Source organism: Scyliorhinus canicula, chromosome 23 (genome assembly GCF_902713615.1).
Source record: "Scyliorhinus canicula chromosome 23, sScyCan1.1, whole genome shotgun sequence".
Lineage (NCBI taxonomy): Eukaryota > Metazoa > Chordata > Chondrichthyes > Carcharhiniformes > Scyliorhinidae > Scyliorhinus > Scyliorhinus canicula.
The window spans coordinates 12,561,992-12,583,158 of NC_052168.1; the positions used below are offsets into that span (position 1 = coordinate 12,561,992).

General features: G+C 48.2%; 1 protein-coding gene across 5 annotated transcripts in view; it reads right to left on the reverse strand.

Moving 5' to 3' along the window:
- Window positions 1–21,167, reverse strand: part of pla2g6 (phospholipase A2, group VI (cytosolic, calcium-independent)) — a 75,887-nt gene that overhangs the window by 41,549 nt on the left and 13,171 nt on the right. For all 5 annotated transcript variants that reach the window (XM_038783489.1, XM_038783492.1, XM_038783488.1 and 2 more), the window contains 2 exons: window positions 15,971–16,186; window positions 10,873–11,056 (listed from right to left, as the gene is read on the reverse strand). In XM_038783489.1, coding sequence (XP_038639417.1) covers window positions 10,873–11,056; window positions 15,971–16,186 — 400 coding nt within the window. The remainder of the gene's footprint in view (window positions 1–10,872; window positions 11,057–15,970; window positions 16,187–21,167) is intronic.

Below are 21,167 nucleotides of genomic sequence, written 5' to 3' on the forward strand. Positions count from 1 at the left end.
TCATGCCGTTCGTATTGGGGAGGGGGGGGATGCTAGGATCCCAAAGACGATCCTACAAAAAACAAAATCCAGGGGGGGGCTAGCCCTCCCAAACCTACAATTCTACCACTGGGCGGCGACGGCTGAGCGAATAAGGGGATGGATCAAAGAGCCGGAGGCCGAGTGGGTGCGTGCGGAGGAGGCCTCCTGCGTGGGGACCTCCCTCCGGGCTCTCGCCACGGCAGCACTCCCATCCCCACCCAAAAAACACGCCAGCAGCCCGGTGGTGATAACCACCCTCCAATTCTGGAACCAACTGCTGCAACAATTTGGCCTGACCAAAATGTCGGACAAAGCTCCCATCTGCAACAACCATAGGTTCACACCAGCACTGACTGACGCCACCTTCAAAAGGTGGGGTCAGGACGGAGGGACACGGACAGTCAGGGACCTATACACGGACGGCAGGATCGCAACACTGGACGAACTGACAGAGAAATTTCAGCTAGCCAGGGGAAACGAGCTAAGGTATCTGCAGCTTACAAACTTTCTACGAAAGGAGACAAGGACGTACCCACAACCGCCGCGACAGACACTACTGGAAGAACTACTGGACGCAAGCATACTCGACAAAGGAAACTGTAGTGACATGTATGACCGACTGATAGAAAGGGCCGACACCATACTGGACGCAACAAAAAAGAAATGGGAGGTTGACCTGGGGATTGAGATAGGGTGGGGACTCTGGAGCGAAGCACTGCAAAGGGTCAACTCCACCGCCACGTGCGCAAGGCTCAGCCTGACGCAACTAAAAGTGGTACATAGAGCCCACTTAACAAGAACCCGTATGAGTAGGTTCTTCCCAGAGGTGGAGGATAGATGTGAACGGTGCCAAGTAGGCCTGGCCAACCATGCCCACATATTCAGGTCTTGCCCCAGACTTGTGGAGTACTGGACAGCCTTCTTAGAGGCAATGTCCAAAGTGGTGGGGGTGAGGGTGGAGCCATGCCCGAAAGTGGCGATCTTCAGGGTCTTGGACCAGCCAGATCTATTCCTGGGGAGGAGGGCGGACGCCCTTGCCTTTGCCTCCCTGATCGCCCGCCGTAGAATCCTGTTTGGCTGGCGGTCAGCAGCACCGCCCAGAGCTGCAGACTGGCTGTCCGACCTCTCGGAATCTCTCCAAATGGAGAAAATCAAATTCGCCATCCATGGGTCAGACAACGGCTTCCCCAGAACGTGGGAGCCATTCACGCAACTGTTCCGGGACCTGTTTGTGGCCAACGAGCAAGAGGAAGAATAGCCAGGTAGCCAAAAATCAGGGGAAAGTAGTCAAGAAGCTGGGGAAGGTAGCCAAAGTATGAAAGGGAGAGATAGACCGGGAAGGGGGGGGGGGGGGGGGGGGGGGGGGGGGGGGGACGACGACAAGAGAGGAGAACCAGCGAGGTGGGGGGGGGGGGATAGGGAAATGGGAGCCGGAAGGAAGGCACGGGATACCAAAACGTGCATGACATTTTCAGGAGCGGGGAACGAGGAAAATAAAGACAGAGGGCGGGAAGAGCAGCAGAAGCGAGCGCGAGACGGCAGCGTGATCCGTTCGGGAGAAGCAGGCAACAACAACACGAAACACAGCCAAGTATCGCACACTGTAATTATCTCCCCTGCACCCAAATGTATATTTGCCTCCCCAATCCCAATCCCCATCCCCCCCCCCCGGCCCCACAAACAGTCGCCTACTTACGTGGTGTAAATAATTTTTGCCAGATGTACAGAGCTGCCGCTGTCGAGCTGGTGCACAATACCCTACCAGTTATTCGATTTCATTTTTTACTGTATTTTTTTTTAACTATGTACTATTTTCTTCTCTTTGGTATGTTGGGGTGTGCCCTTCTCTTCTATATATGTGTATATTTATATATATATATATATATATATATATATATATATAATATAATATATATTATATATATATATATATATATATATGTTTCTTATCTTGTGTACATAACAGTAATTATACCTTGTTCAAAAACCCAATAAAAAAACATTTATTAAAAAATGTAATAAAACGTCTCAAGGCCTATCACAGGAGTATTATAAACTAAAACCTGAGTGACTACACAAAGGGATTCTAGGGCTTAAAGCTGGTTTAGAAATGTGAGCAGCTAAGTCACAGGGACTTCAAAGATGCCAGATTTGAAACCCTGTGCTCAGTTAGTTCATCTTAGCCAAAGACGCACTTCTGGGCTACGGGAAGGGGAAAATCAACCCAGACCCCTGCTCTCTATCCAATATCTTGGAAACACAAAGAAAATTGATCATAGTATGTATGCAAGCAGGACCAAGGAAGGGATAGCCTCAATGCTGACATGTAAAAAGTACTGCATATAGCAAGAAGAAATGGATTGGTATTGAAACAGCTAAGGCTAAAACTGCAAGAGGCTAGTATGTCTTTGCAGATTTATCCTTCAACAGGTCTCACTAATGTGGAACTGGTGTAAAAGATTGGAATTACGAAGCAGGACTGGGTGAACTTGGAGAGAAGGCATCTGATGAGACAGCATATCGAGGTAAGGAAGTGGAAAATCAGAGTATCACTTTTAACTGCCAGGGTATGACTTGGACCCAGTAAAAGGCAAAGTCATGCTGCAGCTACAGAACCTTAGTTAGGCCACACTTGGAGTACAGTGTTCAATTCTGGTCGCCACACTACCAGAAGGATGTGGAGACTTTGGAGAGGGTACAAAAGAGGTTTACCAGGATGTTGCCTAGTATGGAGGGCATTAGCTATGGGGAGAGGTTGGATAAACTCGGTTTATTCTCACTGGAACGACGGAGATTGAGAGGCGACCTGATAGAAGTTTACAAGATTATGAGGGGCATGGACAGAGTGGATAGTCAGAAGCTTTTTCCCAGGGTGGTAGGGCCAATTACTAGGGGACATAGGTTTTAAGGTGCAAGGGACAAAGTTTAGAGGAGATGTGCGAGGGACTTTTTTTTCTTACATAAAGGGTAGTGGATGCCTGGAATTCCTTGCTGGAGGAGATGATGGAAGAAGGTACGATAGTGACGTTTAAGGGGCGTCATGACAAATACATGAATAGGATGGGAACAGAGGGAAACCGACACCCCGGAAGTATAGAAGGTTTTAGGTTAGACGGGCAACATGGTCGGTGCAGGCTTGGAGGGCCGAAGGGCCTGTTCCTGTGTTGTACTTTTCTTTGCTCTTTGTATATCAGGGAAATTCAACATTATTAAGGGGTGATCAATACAAGAAATGGATTGAAGTTGAAGAAAAACCCTGAAGGTATTTAAAGAATTATCAGAAGATGCTAGGGAGCACTTGAGGATGTTTCTGGCTGGAGGAGCTAAGATTGAGAATTTTTTTTTTAAATTTAGAGTACCCACTTATTTTTTTCAAAGTAAGTGGCAATTTAGCGTGGCCAATCCGCATAACCTGCACATCTTTGGGTTGTGGGGGTGAAACCCATGCACACTTGGAGAATGTGCAAACTCCACACGGACAGTGACCTGGGGCCGGGATCAAACCTGGGTCCTCAGCGCCCTAGGCAGCACTGTGCCACCATGCTGCCCCGGAAATTGAGGAATAGGTGTGTCACTGGCCGAACAAAGGAGAACAAGCCCACGGCCACTCACATCCAATTTCAGACATTAGATACAGCATTTCAGCCAGGCACCAAAAAGATGGCTGCAGCACATGTGGAACTGCATCTTCAGGAAAGGAGGGTATAAACTGAAAGGATAATTATGAGTAAGGCAAGTATGAGGACAGAGTATATTCAAGACAGAGTATATTCAAGACAGAGTCTGGTAAGATTTCTAGATACTAATGACATCAAGGAATATAAGGACAGCATGGCAAAATGGGGTTGAGGTAGATGATCAGCAAAGACCTAGCTGACTGGCGGAGGAGCATCCTCGAAGGGCTGAATGGTCTACTCCTGCCCCTATGTTTCGATAAAAATGACTATCCAGCCCGGATAGTTTTATGGTGCTAATTGGTTACATGGCTTCTTGGTGCACCAATTTAGCCCTGTGATTAGAAAGTTAAGTCAGGACCCGCCCGCCTTATGACCGAGACTCTCGTTTTCTCTTTTTGAAGGTCTTCCGAATGTCTGAACCGGCCTGCTGGAAAATCAGCTCGAGGCTGGTTCGAATTATTTTTGCCATTTTCCACTTCCTGCCAGCGTTGTCTGATGTTTCGTTTTCTTTCCCAAAGTAATTTAGTTGTTTGCCAGCTCAAGTTTCAATTCCGAATGGCATTTCTACAAATCGAGTTTCATACTCTCCTCGATGATCGACCGGCATCTATTTGTCATCTTCCGCCACCGTGTTTAAAAGTCACCCTCGCCTCCTCGTCACCTTCTGTCTGCCCACAAAAGTTCAAGAAACCCAGGCAGCGGCTACGCATCATTCACACCTTTACTTTGTTAAAAGCCCGTGATTCAGTCTGAAACTTAACTGATCACTGCTCTTGTGGCTGCCCCCACTACTTCGAACAAACACCTTTTTTTTTGGTGGCAGCAATCAGTGCAGACCAGCCTGTTCATCGGAGAGGAGACATTTTAAAATTCAGGATTTTGGCATCCATTTCACAGGCACCTCAATCTAAAGCCAAACAAGCACCAAGTTGTGATCCACCCATTATTGGGCTAAAAGCGAGGGAAATCAGACTGAGCGCCACTCCGAGTGCGCAAATATGCGATGACGGGCTACCAGGATAATGGAGGCTTTGTAAAAGTGTATTTTCTACTGCCTGTTGTGCCTAGGCTGAACCAACATGTAAACCTCTATTACATCAGAAAGGACACAAATCCCAAGTACAAAACAAATGCCTCTTGCCAAGTTCTTTGCCAAGACCATAAATAATAATTACGACATAAAAATCCTCCTTTCCTGGGGCCAGCAAGGAAATGGTTTGAACAGCTCTTTCATTCCACAGCACCAAATCATTCCTTTTGAAAAGAAAATCTCTCAGCGAAAAGTCAGAAAGATCTATGGAGAGCATAGCCATATATCAGGGAGGCCATTCAGCACCACAGCCAAGACTGACCATGCCTTCACTTCCAGCAAAGGTACTGGGCAACAATCAGGACTCTGCTTGAATGTTTTTCTTCTGAGCTTAGAAAGAGAGGGAAGGAGAGAGAGAGAGAGAGAGAGAGAGAGAGAGAGAGAGAGAGAGAGAAAGGCCACTTTTCCCCCACCATCCTCCGCCCCTGCCAAAGCACTAAGTCAGCATAACTTGAACTTGGAAGTTTCCTCATCCGCAGTCGAGAACCACATCACCTGAAACATTGAACCATCTCAAGAGAGCTCAGCAATACAAACTGACACACACATGAAGGAGTTCGCCATGGCATGGATTTACTCATGCACTTTTGCAACATATTTTATTCTGCCCCTTTTCGCCAGAGGCAGGCGACCGACTTGCCTGCTACCAGTGAGATTCTGTCAACGACGCTCTTTACACATGAAAAGAAACTTGGATATTGAGGAGGCCCGCCTGCTTGCAAACCCTTCGCCCTCCCTTTCACAGTCCAGGTGGGACTGCTGTAATCATAGACCTGCCAATTCCCTTCCAAGCTTTCTCCTTTCATTGCCCTTATGTAAATTAAGCAAATTAATTCACAACCTTTTCATGTATGTTCCCCCATAGAAAAGATTTGGTGAAACGTTGCATTTGCTCGAACCAACAACATCAGCGAAAAATATGTATGATTTTTTTCACTTGAGTGTCACACGACGGAAAATGCTTCCACCAAGGCTCAGCTGTTTTTCTTACCATTCTTGAGGACGTTGTGTGAAAACCTCATACACCATCATACTTTGCTGAAATTCTAGGGACAATAATACATTCTTGTGAGGTTCTTTTAATCTCAAACATTTCTAATACATGCTGCTAGTGGAGAATGCCTCTGTGACTTGGAAAACTTGATCACGGAATGCACAAGAAAAAGATTACTCGTACACTGACTTAGCACACAAGGTTAGCAAGTACGCTGCTTAAGCTAAACCTGGATAGGTAACCGGTTGCGAAGACTGTGCTGGCTTCAGACAGTGGGGTAGTTGGTGGATAATGTCCTAGACGCAGGGCAAAATGCACAGCTCTGCAAAAAGCTCTACTGGGCAATCTCAGGAGGAGCGCATAGCCATAGCGTTACAAGCCGTGACGTTCTGGGTGTATAAAGCGGGAGGAGGCAGGTACTGGCGTGGAAGGTGATGAAAGCTCTTCACTGTATCTAACCCATGTTGTATCTGACCTGAGTGTATATGATGGCATCACTGGCTGTAGAGAGAGACATGCATGTTCCATTTCCCAGCACTGTTACCCTTCACCTTTAGAAGTATAAAAACAAATATTTGTTAATAAAATACACAGTCACTAGTTTCCACAAGCCACAAACTAACGTAAAATTGCTGATCGACACCAGCTCGTTTTATTCTTGCCCCCCGCCCCGATTTGCTCCCTTCCTCTTCTGATTGTCCTGATCCACACTGGGCCACATTTACATGTGACCCAAGCATCCAACCAGTACCAGGCTCAAGTGACTGTGAAGCACAGCTGAGCAGAACCTGATCCTCGTGGATGCGCTTTCCTGCAGGCCACTGTGTCGGGAGGTGGAATCCTGCCTTGCTTCACCCAGGGCCCACAGCTGCTGCTTCACTGGCTGAACTCAACCAATTTAACACCGTTTCGAGTTAGACACCAAAAGGCCAAGATTCTGCAACCAAACCGGGATCAACAGTGGACGCACGAAAGACGGGTAGTGGAATGGGGGGGTTACTTGTTTCGACTGGAAGGCCACACAAAGGGTAGTGGAATTGTGGAACTCTCCATTCCAAAATACTACTGAGACTGGGAGCCAATGGAAAATTTCTAAATTGTGATGGGTAGATTCAGGGCTACAAAGTCACACCGAGTAAATGGAGTCGAGTTACAGATCTGCCATGGTCTCACGGAATGGCGGGACAGGCTGGAGGGGCTGAATGGTCCACTCCTGTTCCGATTGTAAAAGAGGAATTGAGAATGGCAAAACAATTACCATCATACAAATAGGGTGGAAAATGTTGTCCTCTCACTTAGGAGAATACTGACACTGAATTTGCACCCTTTCTTCTGCTCCTTTCCTTAAACATTTGCTGCATTGTTCACTTATTCTTAAAACAATTCTTCAACATCACCACTACCCCCCCCCCCCCACCCCTAACACACACACACACACACACACACACACACACACACACACACACACACACACACACACACACACACACACACACCTCACACATTTGCTCATTTATTTAAAATGGAAATATATTACTGCCTGCACTCTTCTGAACTCAAGGGCAATCCACAAAAGGCAACCAGGTTCCCTTTGTCATTCAAAGAAAAGGACATCCTCAAAACAATGGGCATGATCAGAGGGCCGAAAAGCTGCTCGCTGCAACGTGGTGTGGCCGATTAAAGCCTGGTCACTCCTGGCTCAATATAAATCTTGCCCATTGTGGGCGGAATCACCTTTTAGCAAATCTGCATATTACAGCGAGACAGCTAGTCTCACTCTAATATACAGTTCCCCGAGGTACCCGAAGCTTTGGGATCTGTCCCCTACCCCTTGGAGACCTTGGGCGAGCGCCGTTCAGCACTGGTCCCCACAAACCCACAAGACCTAGCTTGGCTGGTGGTGAGAAGGGCCCTCCCCGTCAGATTCTTCATGTACACCCGAAGGCTCAGCACCGTTGCACGCTGCCCTCGGAGTGGCTGTGGGGGGAAATGAGACGGTCACCCACCTCCTTGTGGAATGTGCCTTTGCAAAGAAGGTCTGGAGAGAGATGCGGTGGTATTTGTCAAGCTTCATCCCGAGCAGCTCTGTGACACAGGACTATGTGCTCTACGGACTGTTTCCAGGGACACACACCGAGACAATCATCAACTGCTGCTGGAAGGTCATCAACTCGGTGAAAGACGCTCTTTGGTCTGCCCGAAACTTGCTGATCTTCCAGTGCAAAGAATTGTCCTCAACCGAGTGTTGCAGACTGGCACATTCCAAGGTCCAGGACTACGTGCTGAGGGACGCACTCGAGCTTGGGGCAGCTGCCGCCAAGGCGCAATGGGGGAAGACCACTGTGTAAGGTCTTCCCAGCAAATGTACACCGAGGGGTGGGTAACAGTGTAAAACCCCTCGGTCTGGGTCTTCAGTACCACAATGTATAAAAGAAACATGACTATGTAAATATTTAAGAAAGAACTGTAATATAAAGAAGGATATGTGTATAATGTCATCTCAATTGAAGTGAAGAAAGACAAGCGAATGTGTAACTTTGATGGAAATGTACAGTTAAGACAATTTGAAATGGTTTGTAATGTTTATTAGAGATTTTATGAATAAAGTATATTTTTGGGGGAAAAAAACTGGTCCCCACAAACGGGGACCAGACAGAACGGCACTTGTGTGGGTGTCCCAAGGGATTGGAGGTTCCCAGGTGCCTGCCCTTTGTGGAGGGTGATACACTGGCACTGTTGGTGCCACCTGGACACCCCACCTGGGTGCCAGCCTGGCATTTCAAAGCTGCCCTGGTGGCACTGCCAACTGGCAAAGGCACTGCCAGGTTAGCCATGCCAAGCTGGCATTGTGTGTGCTGGCGATTGGGCCAGCGGTGCCCTGCGCAGGTGTTGCCGTTGGGGGGGGGGGGGGGGGGGGGGGGGGTTGTTGCTGGGGACCTTCCCATAGTGCATTGGGATTTGGGATTGCATTAGGGGCTTTGGAGATTAAATGAAAAATGAAAATCGCTTATTGTCACGAGTAGGCTTCAATTAAGTTACTGTCAAAAGCCCCTAGTCGCCACATTCCGGCACCTGTCCGGGGAGGCTGGTACGGGAATCGAACTGTGCTGCTGGCCTGCTTGGTCTGCTTTAAAAGCCAGCGATTTAGCTGAGTGAGCTAAACCAGCCCCTGTGAGCTAAACCAGCCCCTGGGTGATCTGGGTGCCATTTCAAAATGGAGTCTAACCTCTCGCTGCACTGAGGAGTCCCTGCGAGCGGAGCTCCTCGGTGTAGATAACGGGGCTATGTGCAGCCTCGTCCATGCATTGCCCCCCGAGGACCCTTATTTAATGCGAGTGGCATTGTATAGCCACGTGTTTCTCAGCGCTGCGAGCACCAGGAAAAACGCGGCTAAACACGCTCGTATTTAGTTGAATCGCGCCCAACAGGAGTTGGAAATACTCAGCTCTGGCAGCATCTGTGGGGAGAGAAACAAGAGTTAATGTTTCGGGTCCAATATGACAGCATTCCTGAAGAGTCTCGAAACGCTAACTCTGGTTCTCTCATCACAGTTGCTGCCAGGCCTGCTGACTATTTCCAGCAGCAGCCATTTTGTTTTATTTTCACTTGATAAGGTTCACCATGTCCATACAGGCTAGCCACCATTAAGTCTAACACAGCCAAATAAGGCGCCTCCAAAGCTTTGCCAAGTAATGGGTCATGAGTTGTCAAACATTTATAACCATCTGGCACTTCACCCGCAATTACAAATTCCACCAAAAAAAAATCCCATTTCATCCTTCCTGCTGAAAGAGCGATCCAAAAAAAGAAAAAAAAACACCTTTGACGTTCTCTATCAAGTCAGAACTTGTTTTAAAATAAACCAAGTACCATGTGGCTGAAGAAAAGGATGAACATAGAACATACAGTGCAGAAGACGGCCATTCGGCCTATCGAGTCTGCACCGACCCACTTAAGCCTTCACGTCCAGCCTATCCCCGTAACCCAATGATCTCGATTACCTTCTGCAATTATCTTTCACCTTTTGCAGCTAGGTCTCACAATCACTAGTAAGGAGATAAACACAGCAAACTTCTTCATTATACATGACAGGCATTTTCCACCGACTGAGGTTGAGCGCTCGTCAGAGATCCTGTACATCTCAGCCAGAATAACAATGCAATTAGGTATAATTTGTGCTCAGTGTAATCTCGGCGGTTATTCCTGCACAAATGACCACGACAGGAAATAACTGTTTCTTTGGTACTGAATTCCCTCCGATGTCAACGTTTGTTCGCAGGTGACTCATGGATCAGGTCCGTTTGAAAGTATTTTTGGGTAGGCTGCCAAATTCCCTGTCAGCCATCAAATGGAACAAATGCCACTTTTACACACAGTATGATGCCTCCACAATATCTTGGAGAAGCAGCTCTCCCCCCCCCTCCCCCCCCCCCCCCCCCCCCCCCCTCCCCTCCAGCCCCTAAGTGCCAGGGTAAATTTCATAATAGGCCAAAGTGCAAAAGGTTTTCGGTTCCCTTGGAGGAGGAGCAGAGAACAGTACCAGGGATGGGGAACTTCAGTCTGGGTGCAGGTTTAGAGGAGCTGGGACTGTCCTCCTCTGAGCAGAGAGGCTCGAGGGAAGATGCAATAGAGGATTTCAAAATCATGAAGGGTCTTAGGGATTGTGTAAATAAGCAGAAAATGTTTTCTCTGGCAGGGAGAATCGGTAATCAGAGAAAACACATGTTTGAGATAATTGGCAAAGGATCTAGTGGGGAGATGGGATGATATTTCTTAAACACACGAGCTGTTATAATCTCGAATGCCTCAAAGGGTGGTGGAAATAGATTTTAATGGCAACATTCAAAAGCAAATTAGAAAATTTGAAACGGAAAAATTCTCAGCGCCTTAGGAAAAATGCAGTGTGTGTGGAGGGGGACTAATTGGAAAACTCTTTCAAAGAGCTGGTATAGTCATGATAGGCTGAAGGTTATGTCCTTCTTAGAAACCTTGTCATCCATCAGAGTGCTTCAACAAAGCTCAGCGAAGGATTCGAAAGACGCAAGGAGCCAAGGGAGCCCCGAGGATAATTCTGTAAAGTCGGATCGTACCTCAATGACCTGGCAATTAGATTGACGAGCTGCATAGTGGAATACAGTTTCCCCATTCCTGTCTGTAATGTCCAAACGAACTCCGCACCCTTCCACCAGCTCACGGACGCAGTCGATATCCTCCTTCTTGCAAGCAAGGTGTAGAGGGGTGAGGCCCTCTTCGCTCTCCGTATCATTGATGCAGCTGTACGGAGAAGTGCATATTAGTCCCACTAGTCACACAATTGCACATATCAAAAAATCATGCATCAGCATTGAAGCAAGCGATCTAAGGAATTCCCTGCCCAGTGAAGCAGTTGAGGCTCCTTCATTAAATGCTTTCAAGATAAAGATAGATAAGTTTCTTGAAGAATAAAGGGTTATGGTGTTCAGGCGGGAACGTGGAACTGAGTCCACAAAACATCAGCCATGATCTCATTGAATGGCGGAGCAGGCTCGAGGGGCCAGATGGCCTCCTCCTGCCCCTATGTTCTTATGATCCAGGTCTGGCAACAGCACTAAATCCTATTTTTCTTGACACCATAACTTGTCAGAACTATCGGAAAATAAATTGGCATCCAGTCTGATTTTCAAATTACTTTTCTAGAAGACTTTATAACTTTTATTATTTTTATTGTTGTGAACTTCTTCCACATGACTAGATTCTGGCTCTCTCATGTCCCGTTCAACCCCAATCTTCCCTCTATTCCAGGAATAGCAACGCGTCTGCTCAGCTTTTATGACTGATCCAGCCTCACTGCCGCTGAAAGCCCACCTGACTGTCCCAGTCCCTATTCCGTCGGCAACTTCTCGGAAGTCCTCTACCTTTCTTTTGGAGCTGCAAATTTCCCCAGTCCTTTCCCCCCTTTCTGGGTTTCTCCAGCTTGGCATGCCATCACTGAAATGACACACAGGATAACCTGCTCTCGAGCCCTCTAGCCGCACTACCACATCACCCGGCAGCCCCGGCATCTGCGCAACCTAGAACAGGCATTGTCAAACTCGGGGGCGCGACCCGCGGGTGGGTCGCGGAGCCGTTCGTCGCGGCGCTCCCGATCACACAAATCTGTGCGCAACAGCAGCAACAGCCGGCTGTTAATAACGCCGGCTGCAAGCGGCCTTCAAAATGGCCGCGAACATGTAAACAAAATGCAGTCGCACTGTGCAAAACTAGGCGCATGCACGCCGCTGATCGGGCATGCATACGCAGTGCGCCCCCTTTTTTTTTTTAAACGGTCGGAGCTTTTTGTTTTACAAGTTGGAGGGGGGGGGGGTTTATTCATTTTTGTTATTCATTTAATTTTTATTTTTTTCATTTATTTTATTCGTATTTTTTTTTACAAGTTCGGGGGGGCTTTTATTTGATAAAATTTTACAGGAAAAAAATGCAGAACTTTGGACAGATGGAGACTCCATACTTTCCGACACCGGAAGGCTTCACCTTCATCCAACAGGTTCCATTGGAGGAGCGTGTACGAGGGCCAAAGGGACCCAAAACCATTTCCTCCATTTTTCTCAGCAGCAAACAAGGTAAGAGAAAATGGTGGGCCGCGAAGGTCGGCCGGCGTGGTCCGCGAAGGTCGGGGGGGCGTGGGTCCGGGAAGGTCGGCCGGCGTGGGTCCGGGAAGGTCGGGGGGCGTGGGTCCGCGAAGGTCGGGGGGCATGGGTCCGCGAAGGTCGGGGGGCGTGGGTCCGCGAAGGTCGGGGGGGCGTGGGTCCGCGAAGGTCGGGGGGCGTGGGTCCGCGAAGGTCGGGGGGCGTGGGTCCGCGAAGGTCGGCCGGCGTGGGTCCGCGAAGGTCGGGGGGCGTGGGTCGACGAAGGTCGGGGGGCGTGGGTCCGCGAAGGTCGGCCGGTTGGTAAAAATGGGTCCCCGGGAAAAAAAGTTTGAAAAACACTGACCTAGAACACGCCAGATGGGAGAAATCGTGGCACAGTTATAGACCCAGTTCCAGACCATCATTTATGAAAAAGCAGTCACACTTTAAAGCCGATAGCAAATAACCATGAACAAAAACAGAAAATGCCAGGAATACTCAGCAGGTATCTGTGGACAGTGAGGCAAAAGTTAACATTTCAGGTCAATGACGCACAGGACTGATGAAAGGTTGTCCACATAAAGTGTTAATTATGTTTCTCTCGCCATAGATGCTGCCCAGCCTGCTTCCTATTTTCAACACGAACTGTTTTTATTTCAAATTTCCATCATTGGCATATCTTGCTTTTCTTTGTTTTAACTATAATCTTTGCCGGATATCCCAGAAACTGTCTTTGCCGTTATGTCGCTGATGGGAAAGTTAGAGAGCTCATTCAATAACTATTAAGAATTTATGATTTACAGCTTGTTTCCACTATTAATAATCAGCTATGCGTTGGTTCATAATGCGAATTCTGCACTAGTCGTCAGCATACCCAAACAGGGTTATTTAAATTCATTCCATGGAGCAATTATGGGCCACAAGGGCCAGGCAATGACGAACACCAACAAGAAAGAATCGAACCATCGCCTCTTGACGTTCACCAGCAATACCATCACTGAATCCCTCACCATCAAATGCTGGGGGTTATCATTAGCCAGAAACCTAATTGGACCTTCCATATAAAGACTGCGACTACAAGAGCAGGTCAGAGGCTGGGGATTCTGTGGCAAGTAACTCATCTCCTGATCCCCCCCAAAGCCTGTCCACCATCTACAAGGCATAAGTCAGGAATGCGTTAGCCTGCTCTACCTGCCTGGATGGGTGAAGCTCGAACATGGAAGTGCAACTCCATCCAGGTCAAAACAGTCCATTTGATCGGTATCCCATCCGCCAAATTCAACATGCACTCCCTCCACCATCGGTGCACATCGTCATCAGTGTGTGTACCATGTTGAGGAAGTGCTTCTCTTAACTTGCTCGAATTTCAAGAACAATTTCCAAAGTCACGACCTCGGTCAGCTGGAAGGACAAGGGTAGCAGATGCATGTGGCGACCACCATCTGCAAAGCCCCCTCCAGGCCATACATCATCCTGACTTGGAACTATATCTCCATGACTTTATTGTCACTGGATAAAAATCCTGGAACTCCCTTTCTAACAGCACTGCGGATTGCAGTGGTTCGACAGGCAGCTCACCACCACCTTCTCAAGGACAATTGCGGATGGGGAATAAATGTTGGCCGAGACAGCGATGCTCAGACACCATGACTGATTTTTTAAAACATGCATGAAATGGCAAGATAGAGTCTCTGACTGTTCCGTTCTTCTCCCACCTTCTCCAAATACAATCATGCTTTCTCCTTCTGTTTGTCTTTGAGATTTAGAATCATAGAATTCCTACAGTACAAAATTCCTCAATTCAGCCCTTTGAGTCTGCACCAACCCGTTGAAAGAGCACACTACCCCGGCCCACTCCGCCGGCCCATCCCCATTACCCCACCTAACCGTTGGACACCAAGGGGCAATTTAGCGTGGCCAATCCACCTAATTCGCACATCTTTGGACTGTCGGTGGAAACCGGGGCACCGGGAGGAAGCCCACGCAGACATGGGGAGAACATGCAAATTCCACACAGTCACCCAAGGTCGGAATTGAATCCGGGTCCCTGGCGCTGTGAGGCACCATTGCTAACCGCTGTGCCACACATAGGCAGACTGCAAAGCCATATTGGCCAAGAAAATAAGTTTTAAATTGGCACTCAAAGTCTTGGTTAATACTAGGCATCACAGGGCAGCACGGCGGCCTAGTGGTTAGCACAACCGCCTCACGGCGCTGAGGTCCCAGGTTCGATCCCGGCTCTGGGTCACTGTCCGTGTGGAGTTTGCACATTCTCCCCGTGTCTGCATGGGTTTCGCCCCCACAACCCAAAAATGTGCAGAGTAGGTGGATTGGCCACGCTAAATTGCCCCTTAATTGGAAAAAATAATTGGGTAATCTAAATTTAAAAAAAAATACTAGGCATCACCGACAATGACTCTCATCCTCCCCTTCTCTCCATTTTTCCATCTCTCACTATCTAATGAGTAATGAATCCTCAGATCACCTGGAGTAGTGATTCCATCAATACTAAGTCCTACAATTTAATCCCAGTGTCCATATGGCTTGCTAAAAATCCCTTTCTTTTTGTCTTACTCCTTCCCATTCCCATCCTTTCAGAATATTCCTTTTCTCCAGTACCCCGTTTCCTCTCCACCCTGACTAGGATGGACTAGTTTATTTCAAGATAACATTTTAGTGCAGGGAAAGCAAATATTTACAACACAAAATTAGCATTTAGCAATCATGTGCACAATGTGATGTATTTATGGGAAAAACGCATCTACTCTGTTCCACTAGGGGCAGCACAGTAGCTAGCACCATGCCTCACTGCGCTAGGGACCCAGGTTCAATTCCGACTTAGGGTTACTGTCTGTGTGGAGTTTGCACTTTCTCCCCGTGTCTGCGTGGGTTTCCTCCGGGTGCTCCGGTTTTCTCCCACAGTCCGAAGATGTGTAGGTTAGGTGGGGTTACGGGGTTTGGACAGGAGAGTGGGTCTAGGTTTAGGTGAGTTGGCACAGACTTGAGGGGCCAAATGGTCTCCTTCAGCACTGTAGGGATTCTATGTTCAACGTTAAATTTCGGACAGGGTTACAATTGGCCAGGTAGTCACCTAGAACTAGGAGAGAGCAAAAGTATTAACCCATTCAGTAACCGCATGAAATGAATCATTCGTAACACAATCTGAAGCTGGAGATCATTGGAAATAGGAATTCATAGCATTTACAGTGCAGGAGACCATTCGGTCCATCGAGTCTGCACAGGCTCTTGGAAAGAGCACCCTACCCAAGCCCACACCTCCACCCTATCCCCATAACCCAGTAACCCCACCCAACACTAAGGGCAATTTAGCATAGCCAATCCACCTAATCTGCACATCTTTGGACTGCGGGAGGAAACCGGAGCACCCGGAGGAAACCCACGCAGACACGGGGAGAACGTGCAGACTCCGCAGACAGTGACCTAAGCCGGGAATCAATCCTGGGACCCTGGAGCCGTGAAGCAATTGTGCTAACGACAATGCTACGGTGCTGCCCAAGCATGGGGGAGGTGGGGGTGGTCGGACATTACATGCACCTACACCTGCCAAACACAAATCCTTTACCACATGATGTGATTGTGGCGGAAGCTCTCCTTCATGCTCATCTCTACGGCCACGTGAGCCAAGGGCCAGTTTGGGTGGCTTCGCAAACAGTCGGTCAGCTGTTGCACAGTGTCAACCTTCAGCATGTCCGGCGAGATCTCGTAGAACGGTCTCATCTTTGTTGCAAACTGTGAGAACACCGTTCTCGCTTCCACCTCGGAGCTCACCTGGAACAACCTGCGAAGACATAAACCACCAAAAGCAAATCATTTTTAATGAAATCACTTGCTCCTTTCCTTCAGTCCTCCCTCCATATTTGGGCCGGCAGTGATTTCGAGGCAAGAATCCGTTCTTTTCGAGAGAAGCAAAAAAATGTTTTCTGACTCAGAAGTTTGGACTGCAGTTTTTGAACCCTCGTTACAGTGTGCTGGTAGCACAGAGCTGCTTTTAAAAAGGAGCTCGAAACATTCTGCAATGTGTCTCCCGCTGGTTAAATGATCTTGTTTATACCACAGAGCAGATTCACTCAAGGAAAGGCGAAAACTGCGGCCAAACAAACTTTGTTGCTGCCAACCAACCCAGCTGCCTGCTGGCTCTGCTCTGCACCACGGCTGATGCTGCTCTATGTACATCAACAGGTCCTAACAAACGACTCAGGTAAATTCAAAGCACAAAGGAATTGGAGACACCCTCGTGCCATGGGTCGGTGAATGGTTGGGAGTGTGGGGATGAAGAATTCACGCTCTTGACTGGAGGAATGTGACCAATGGTGGGCAGCATGGTGGCACAGTGGTTAGCACTGTTGCTTCACAGCTCCAGGGTCCCGGGTTCGATTCCCGCTTGGGTCACTGTCTGTGCGGATTCTGCAGGCTCTCCCAGTGTCTGCATGGATTTCCTCCGGGTACTTCCGGTTTCCTCCCACCATCCAAAGATGTGCAAAGGTGGATCGGCCATGCTAAATTGCCCTCAAGCGCCCAAAAAGCTTAGGTGGGTTTCCAGGGTGTGGAGGTGCGGGCTTGGGTCGGGTGCTCTTTCCAAGGGCCTGTGCAGACTTGATGGGCCGAATGGCCTCCTGCTGCACTGTAATTTCTAGGATCTATGAATGATGCTCCCCAGGGAACTGTATCTTCGCACAGAGCAAAAAGGATTACCGGAATGTTAGCCTTTACCTCAAGAGGGTTGGAATTCGGGGCGGCATGTGGCACAATGGTTAGCACTGGGCCTACGGCGCTGAGGACCCGGGTTCGAATCCCGACCCCGGGTCACTGTCCGTATGGAATTTGCACGTAATCCCCGTGTCTGCGTGGGTTTCATCCCCACGCTAAATTGCTCCTTAATTGGAAAAAAATAAAAATAATTGGGTACTCTATATTAAAAAACAAAAAAAAAGAGGATTGGAATTTGAGAGTCTGGAGTACCGACCCCAGAAGAACCTTGGAAGAGCTACAAGCTCAGATTCACCAGGATGACCCCAGCACTTAAAATGATTAAATCACGAAGACATGTTGCATAAACTTCGATTGTATTCACTAGCAGATTGAATGGGTGATGTGATCCGGGTGGTTAAAATGATGAAGGAATTCAATATGGTAGATTCAGAGAAACTATTTTCACTGGAATAAAAATGTATAAATTGGAGATAGGCTGTTTCGGATGTCAAATCAGGATGCATTTTTTCCAGACGAAGGAGACTGCAATTGTGCAATACAGAAACGGCTTCACTCAAGAGCAGGTCAAAGGCTAGGAATCCTGCAGCGTGTAACTGAACTCCCGGCTCTCCAAAGCCTATCCACCATCCACAAGGCATAAATCAGGAATGTAATAAAAGCAAATTACTACGGATGCTGGAACCTGAAACGAAAGAGGAAATGCTGGAAAATCTCGGCAGCTCTGGCAGCAACTGTAGGGAGAGAAAGGAGCTAACGTTTCGAGTCGCTTTGACAAAGAGTCATCAGACTCGAAACGTTAGCTCCTTTCTCTCCCTACAGATGCTGCCAGGCCTGCTGAGATTTTCCAGCATTTTCTCTTTCTATAAATCAGGAATGTAATGGAATACCCTCCACTTGCCAGGGTGAGTGCAGCTCTGTCAAAATTCAAAAGGCTAGACGCCATCCAGGACAAAGCAACCCGTTTGATTGGCACCCCCCATCCAACACAATAAACATCCACTCCCTTCACCACTGATGCACAGTGGTAGCAATGCGTAGCATCTCCGAGGTGCACTTGTAGCACCTTCCAAATCCACGACCTCTACCACCCGGAAGGACAAGGGTAGCAGATGCATGGAAGCACCACCACCTGAAGGTTCCCCTCCAAGTCACACACCATCCTGACTTGGAAATATATCATGGTTCCTTCACTGTCGCTGGATCCTGGACGTCCCTTCCTAACAACTCTGAGGGTGTTCCTGTAACACGTAGACTGCAGCGGTTCAAGAAAGCAGCGCAGCACACCTACTCCAGGGCAATTAGGGATGGACAACAAATGACCTCGGGGACCTTGGGCGAGCGCCATTCAACACTGGTCTCACAAACAGGGACCAGATGGAATGGCACACCTGGGGATCACGGGTCCCTAGCTGTGAGCCCGTTGGGCAGGGAGGTGCCCTGGCACTGCTGATGCCACCTGGGTTCCCTGGCACTGCCACCTGGGTGCCAGCATAGCACTGCCAAAGTGCAGATCGCGCCCACTAAAAAAATGGGGCAGCACGGTAGCATTGTGGATAGCACAATCGCTTCACAGCTCCAGGGTCCCAGGTTCGATTCCGGCTTGGGTCACTGTCTGTGCAGAGTCTGCACATCCTCCCCGTGTGTGCGTGGGTTTCCTCCGGGTGCTCCGGTTTCCTCCCACAGTCCAAAGATGTGCAGGTTAGGTGGATTGGTCATGATAAATTGCCCTTAGTCTCCAAAATTGCCCTTAGAGTTGGGTGGGGTTACTGGGTTATGGGGATAGGGTGGAGTTGTTGACCTTGGGTAGGGTGCTCTTTTCAAGAGCCGGTGCAGACTCGATGGGCTGAATGGCCTCCTTCTGCACTGTAAATTCTATAATTCTATGAAATGCTGGCCTAATCATTGACATCCATATCCCACGAACAAAGATAACAAAAAAAGGCGGTGTACGCGCTTCCAACTAAATTTTTTAAAACTGAGACCAATCAACTTTGTTGAGTTTGGAGTGACAAACAATATGGGATAAAGATTGGTAGATGGGATTGAGGTGCAGACGCACCATGGACTAATGGAACAGGCTTTCATGCTTCAAGAGGCCCACTCCAGTTCCTATGCCCTGAGATTTCTAAATGTTACATGGGCTAACAAGACAAAATACAGTTTTTTTTTAAATAACCAAAGGAACAGTGCTGGAATTTGGGCTCGGGTCCAGCTCCAATAGATAAGACAAAAGGTCCATTTTCTGATGATTATATTGGACCTACTTGAAACAAGTCTGAAAGAGCTGCATGACGAGGATTTTGTCCTTCAGATGAAAATGTTAAACTGAGGCCGCACTAGCCTGTTTCAATGGAGCTAAAGATTCATGTCACGATGCAAAGATTTTCAAGGTGTTCTTCCCACACGTTTCTGAAAAAGTAGATTTAGCACTGAACGAATTGGATACACTAGAAATACCTTTTAAGCTATTGAATCTTTGGTGAGGCAGGATGTCCAAGTACATAGAACGTAGAAAATACAGCACAGAACAGGCCCTTCGACCCACGATGTTGTGCCGAACTTTTGTTCTAGATTAAGAACAAATTAATCGACACCCCGTCATTCTACCGTAATCCATGTACCTATCCAATAGCCGCTTGAAGGTCCCTAATATTTCCGACTCAACTACTTCCACAGGCAGTGCATTCCATGCCCCCACTACTCTCTGGGTAAAGAACCTACCTCTGACATCCCTCCTATATCTTCCACCATTCACCTTAAATTTATGTCCCCTTGTAGTGGTTTGTTCTACCCGGGGGAAAAGTCTCTGACTGTCTCCTCTATCTATTCCCCTGATCATCTTATAAACCTCTATCAAGTCTCCCTTCATCCTTCTCCGTTCTAATGAGAAAAGGCCTAGCACCCTCAACCTTTCCTCGTAAGATCTACTCTCCATTCCAGGCAACATCGCAACAGTTTTTTTGGATTCCATAGGTGTGTACCACTGAGCCTTAGATTTAATCTTCCCATGCAAAACCTATGTGGCAAATAAATTGCGTCCCAAGTTACTGACATTAACGTATCTGGTGCTCAGATTTGGAGCTATCCAGCAACTAAACAACGGTGCCACGAGCACCCAATCATACAATCAGGATAAACCAATGAATCAGAAACCTAAGTCCTAATAGGAGCGAGTTACCTCTGCCCCAAGCACTTTAATGCTGCATGTTACTCTTCTGCTTCCAGTAATACAACCCTGATAAAAACTAGACAAATTCTGGCACTGGGACCAAATGCCAGAAGTCAGGCCAACACTAATTGTGCCAGGGCAGCCCGGTGACGCAGTGGTTAACACTGCTGCCTCACGGCGCCGAAGTCCCAGTTTCAATCCTGGCCCTGGGGCTACTGTCTGTGTGGAGTTTCCAGATTCTCCCTTGTCTGCGTGGGTTTCACCCCCACAACCGGGCAGCACGGTAGCATTGTGGCTAGCACAATTGCTTCACAGCTCCAGGGTCCCAGGTTCGATTCCAGCTTGGGTCTGTGCGGAGTCTGCACGTGCTCCCCGTGTGCGCGTGGGTTTCCTCCAGGTGCTCCGGCTTCCTCCCACAGTCCAAAGGTGTGCAGGTTAGGTGGATTGGCCATGATAAATTGACCCTTAGTGTCCAAAATTTCCCTTAGTGTTGGGTGGGGTTACTGGGTTATGGGGATAGGGTGGAGGTGTTGGCCGTGGTAGGGTGCTCTTTCCAAGAGCCGGTGCAGACTCGATGGGCCCAATGGCCTCCGTCTGCACTGTAAATTCTATGAAACCCAAAGATGTGCAGGGTAGGTGGATTGGCCACGCTAAATTGCCCCTTAATTGGAGAAAAAATAATTGGGTACTCTAAATTTATTTGAAAAAATCACTGCTGCCGAAGGCACTGAGGACCCGGGTTCGATCCCGGCCCCGGGTCACTGTCCGTGTGGAGTTTGCACATTCTCCCCATGTCTGTGTGGGATTCGCCCCCACAACCCAAAGATGTGCCAATTAGGTGGTATTGGCTGAGCTAAATTGCCCCTTATTTGGAAAAAAA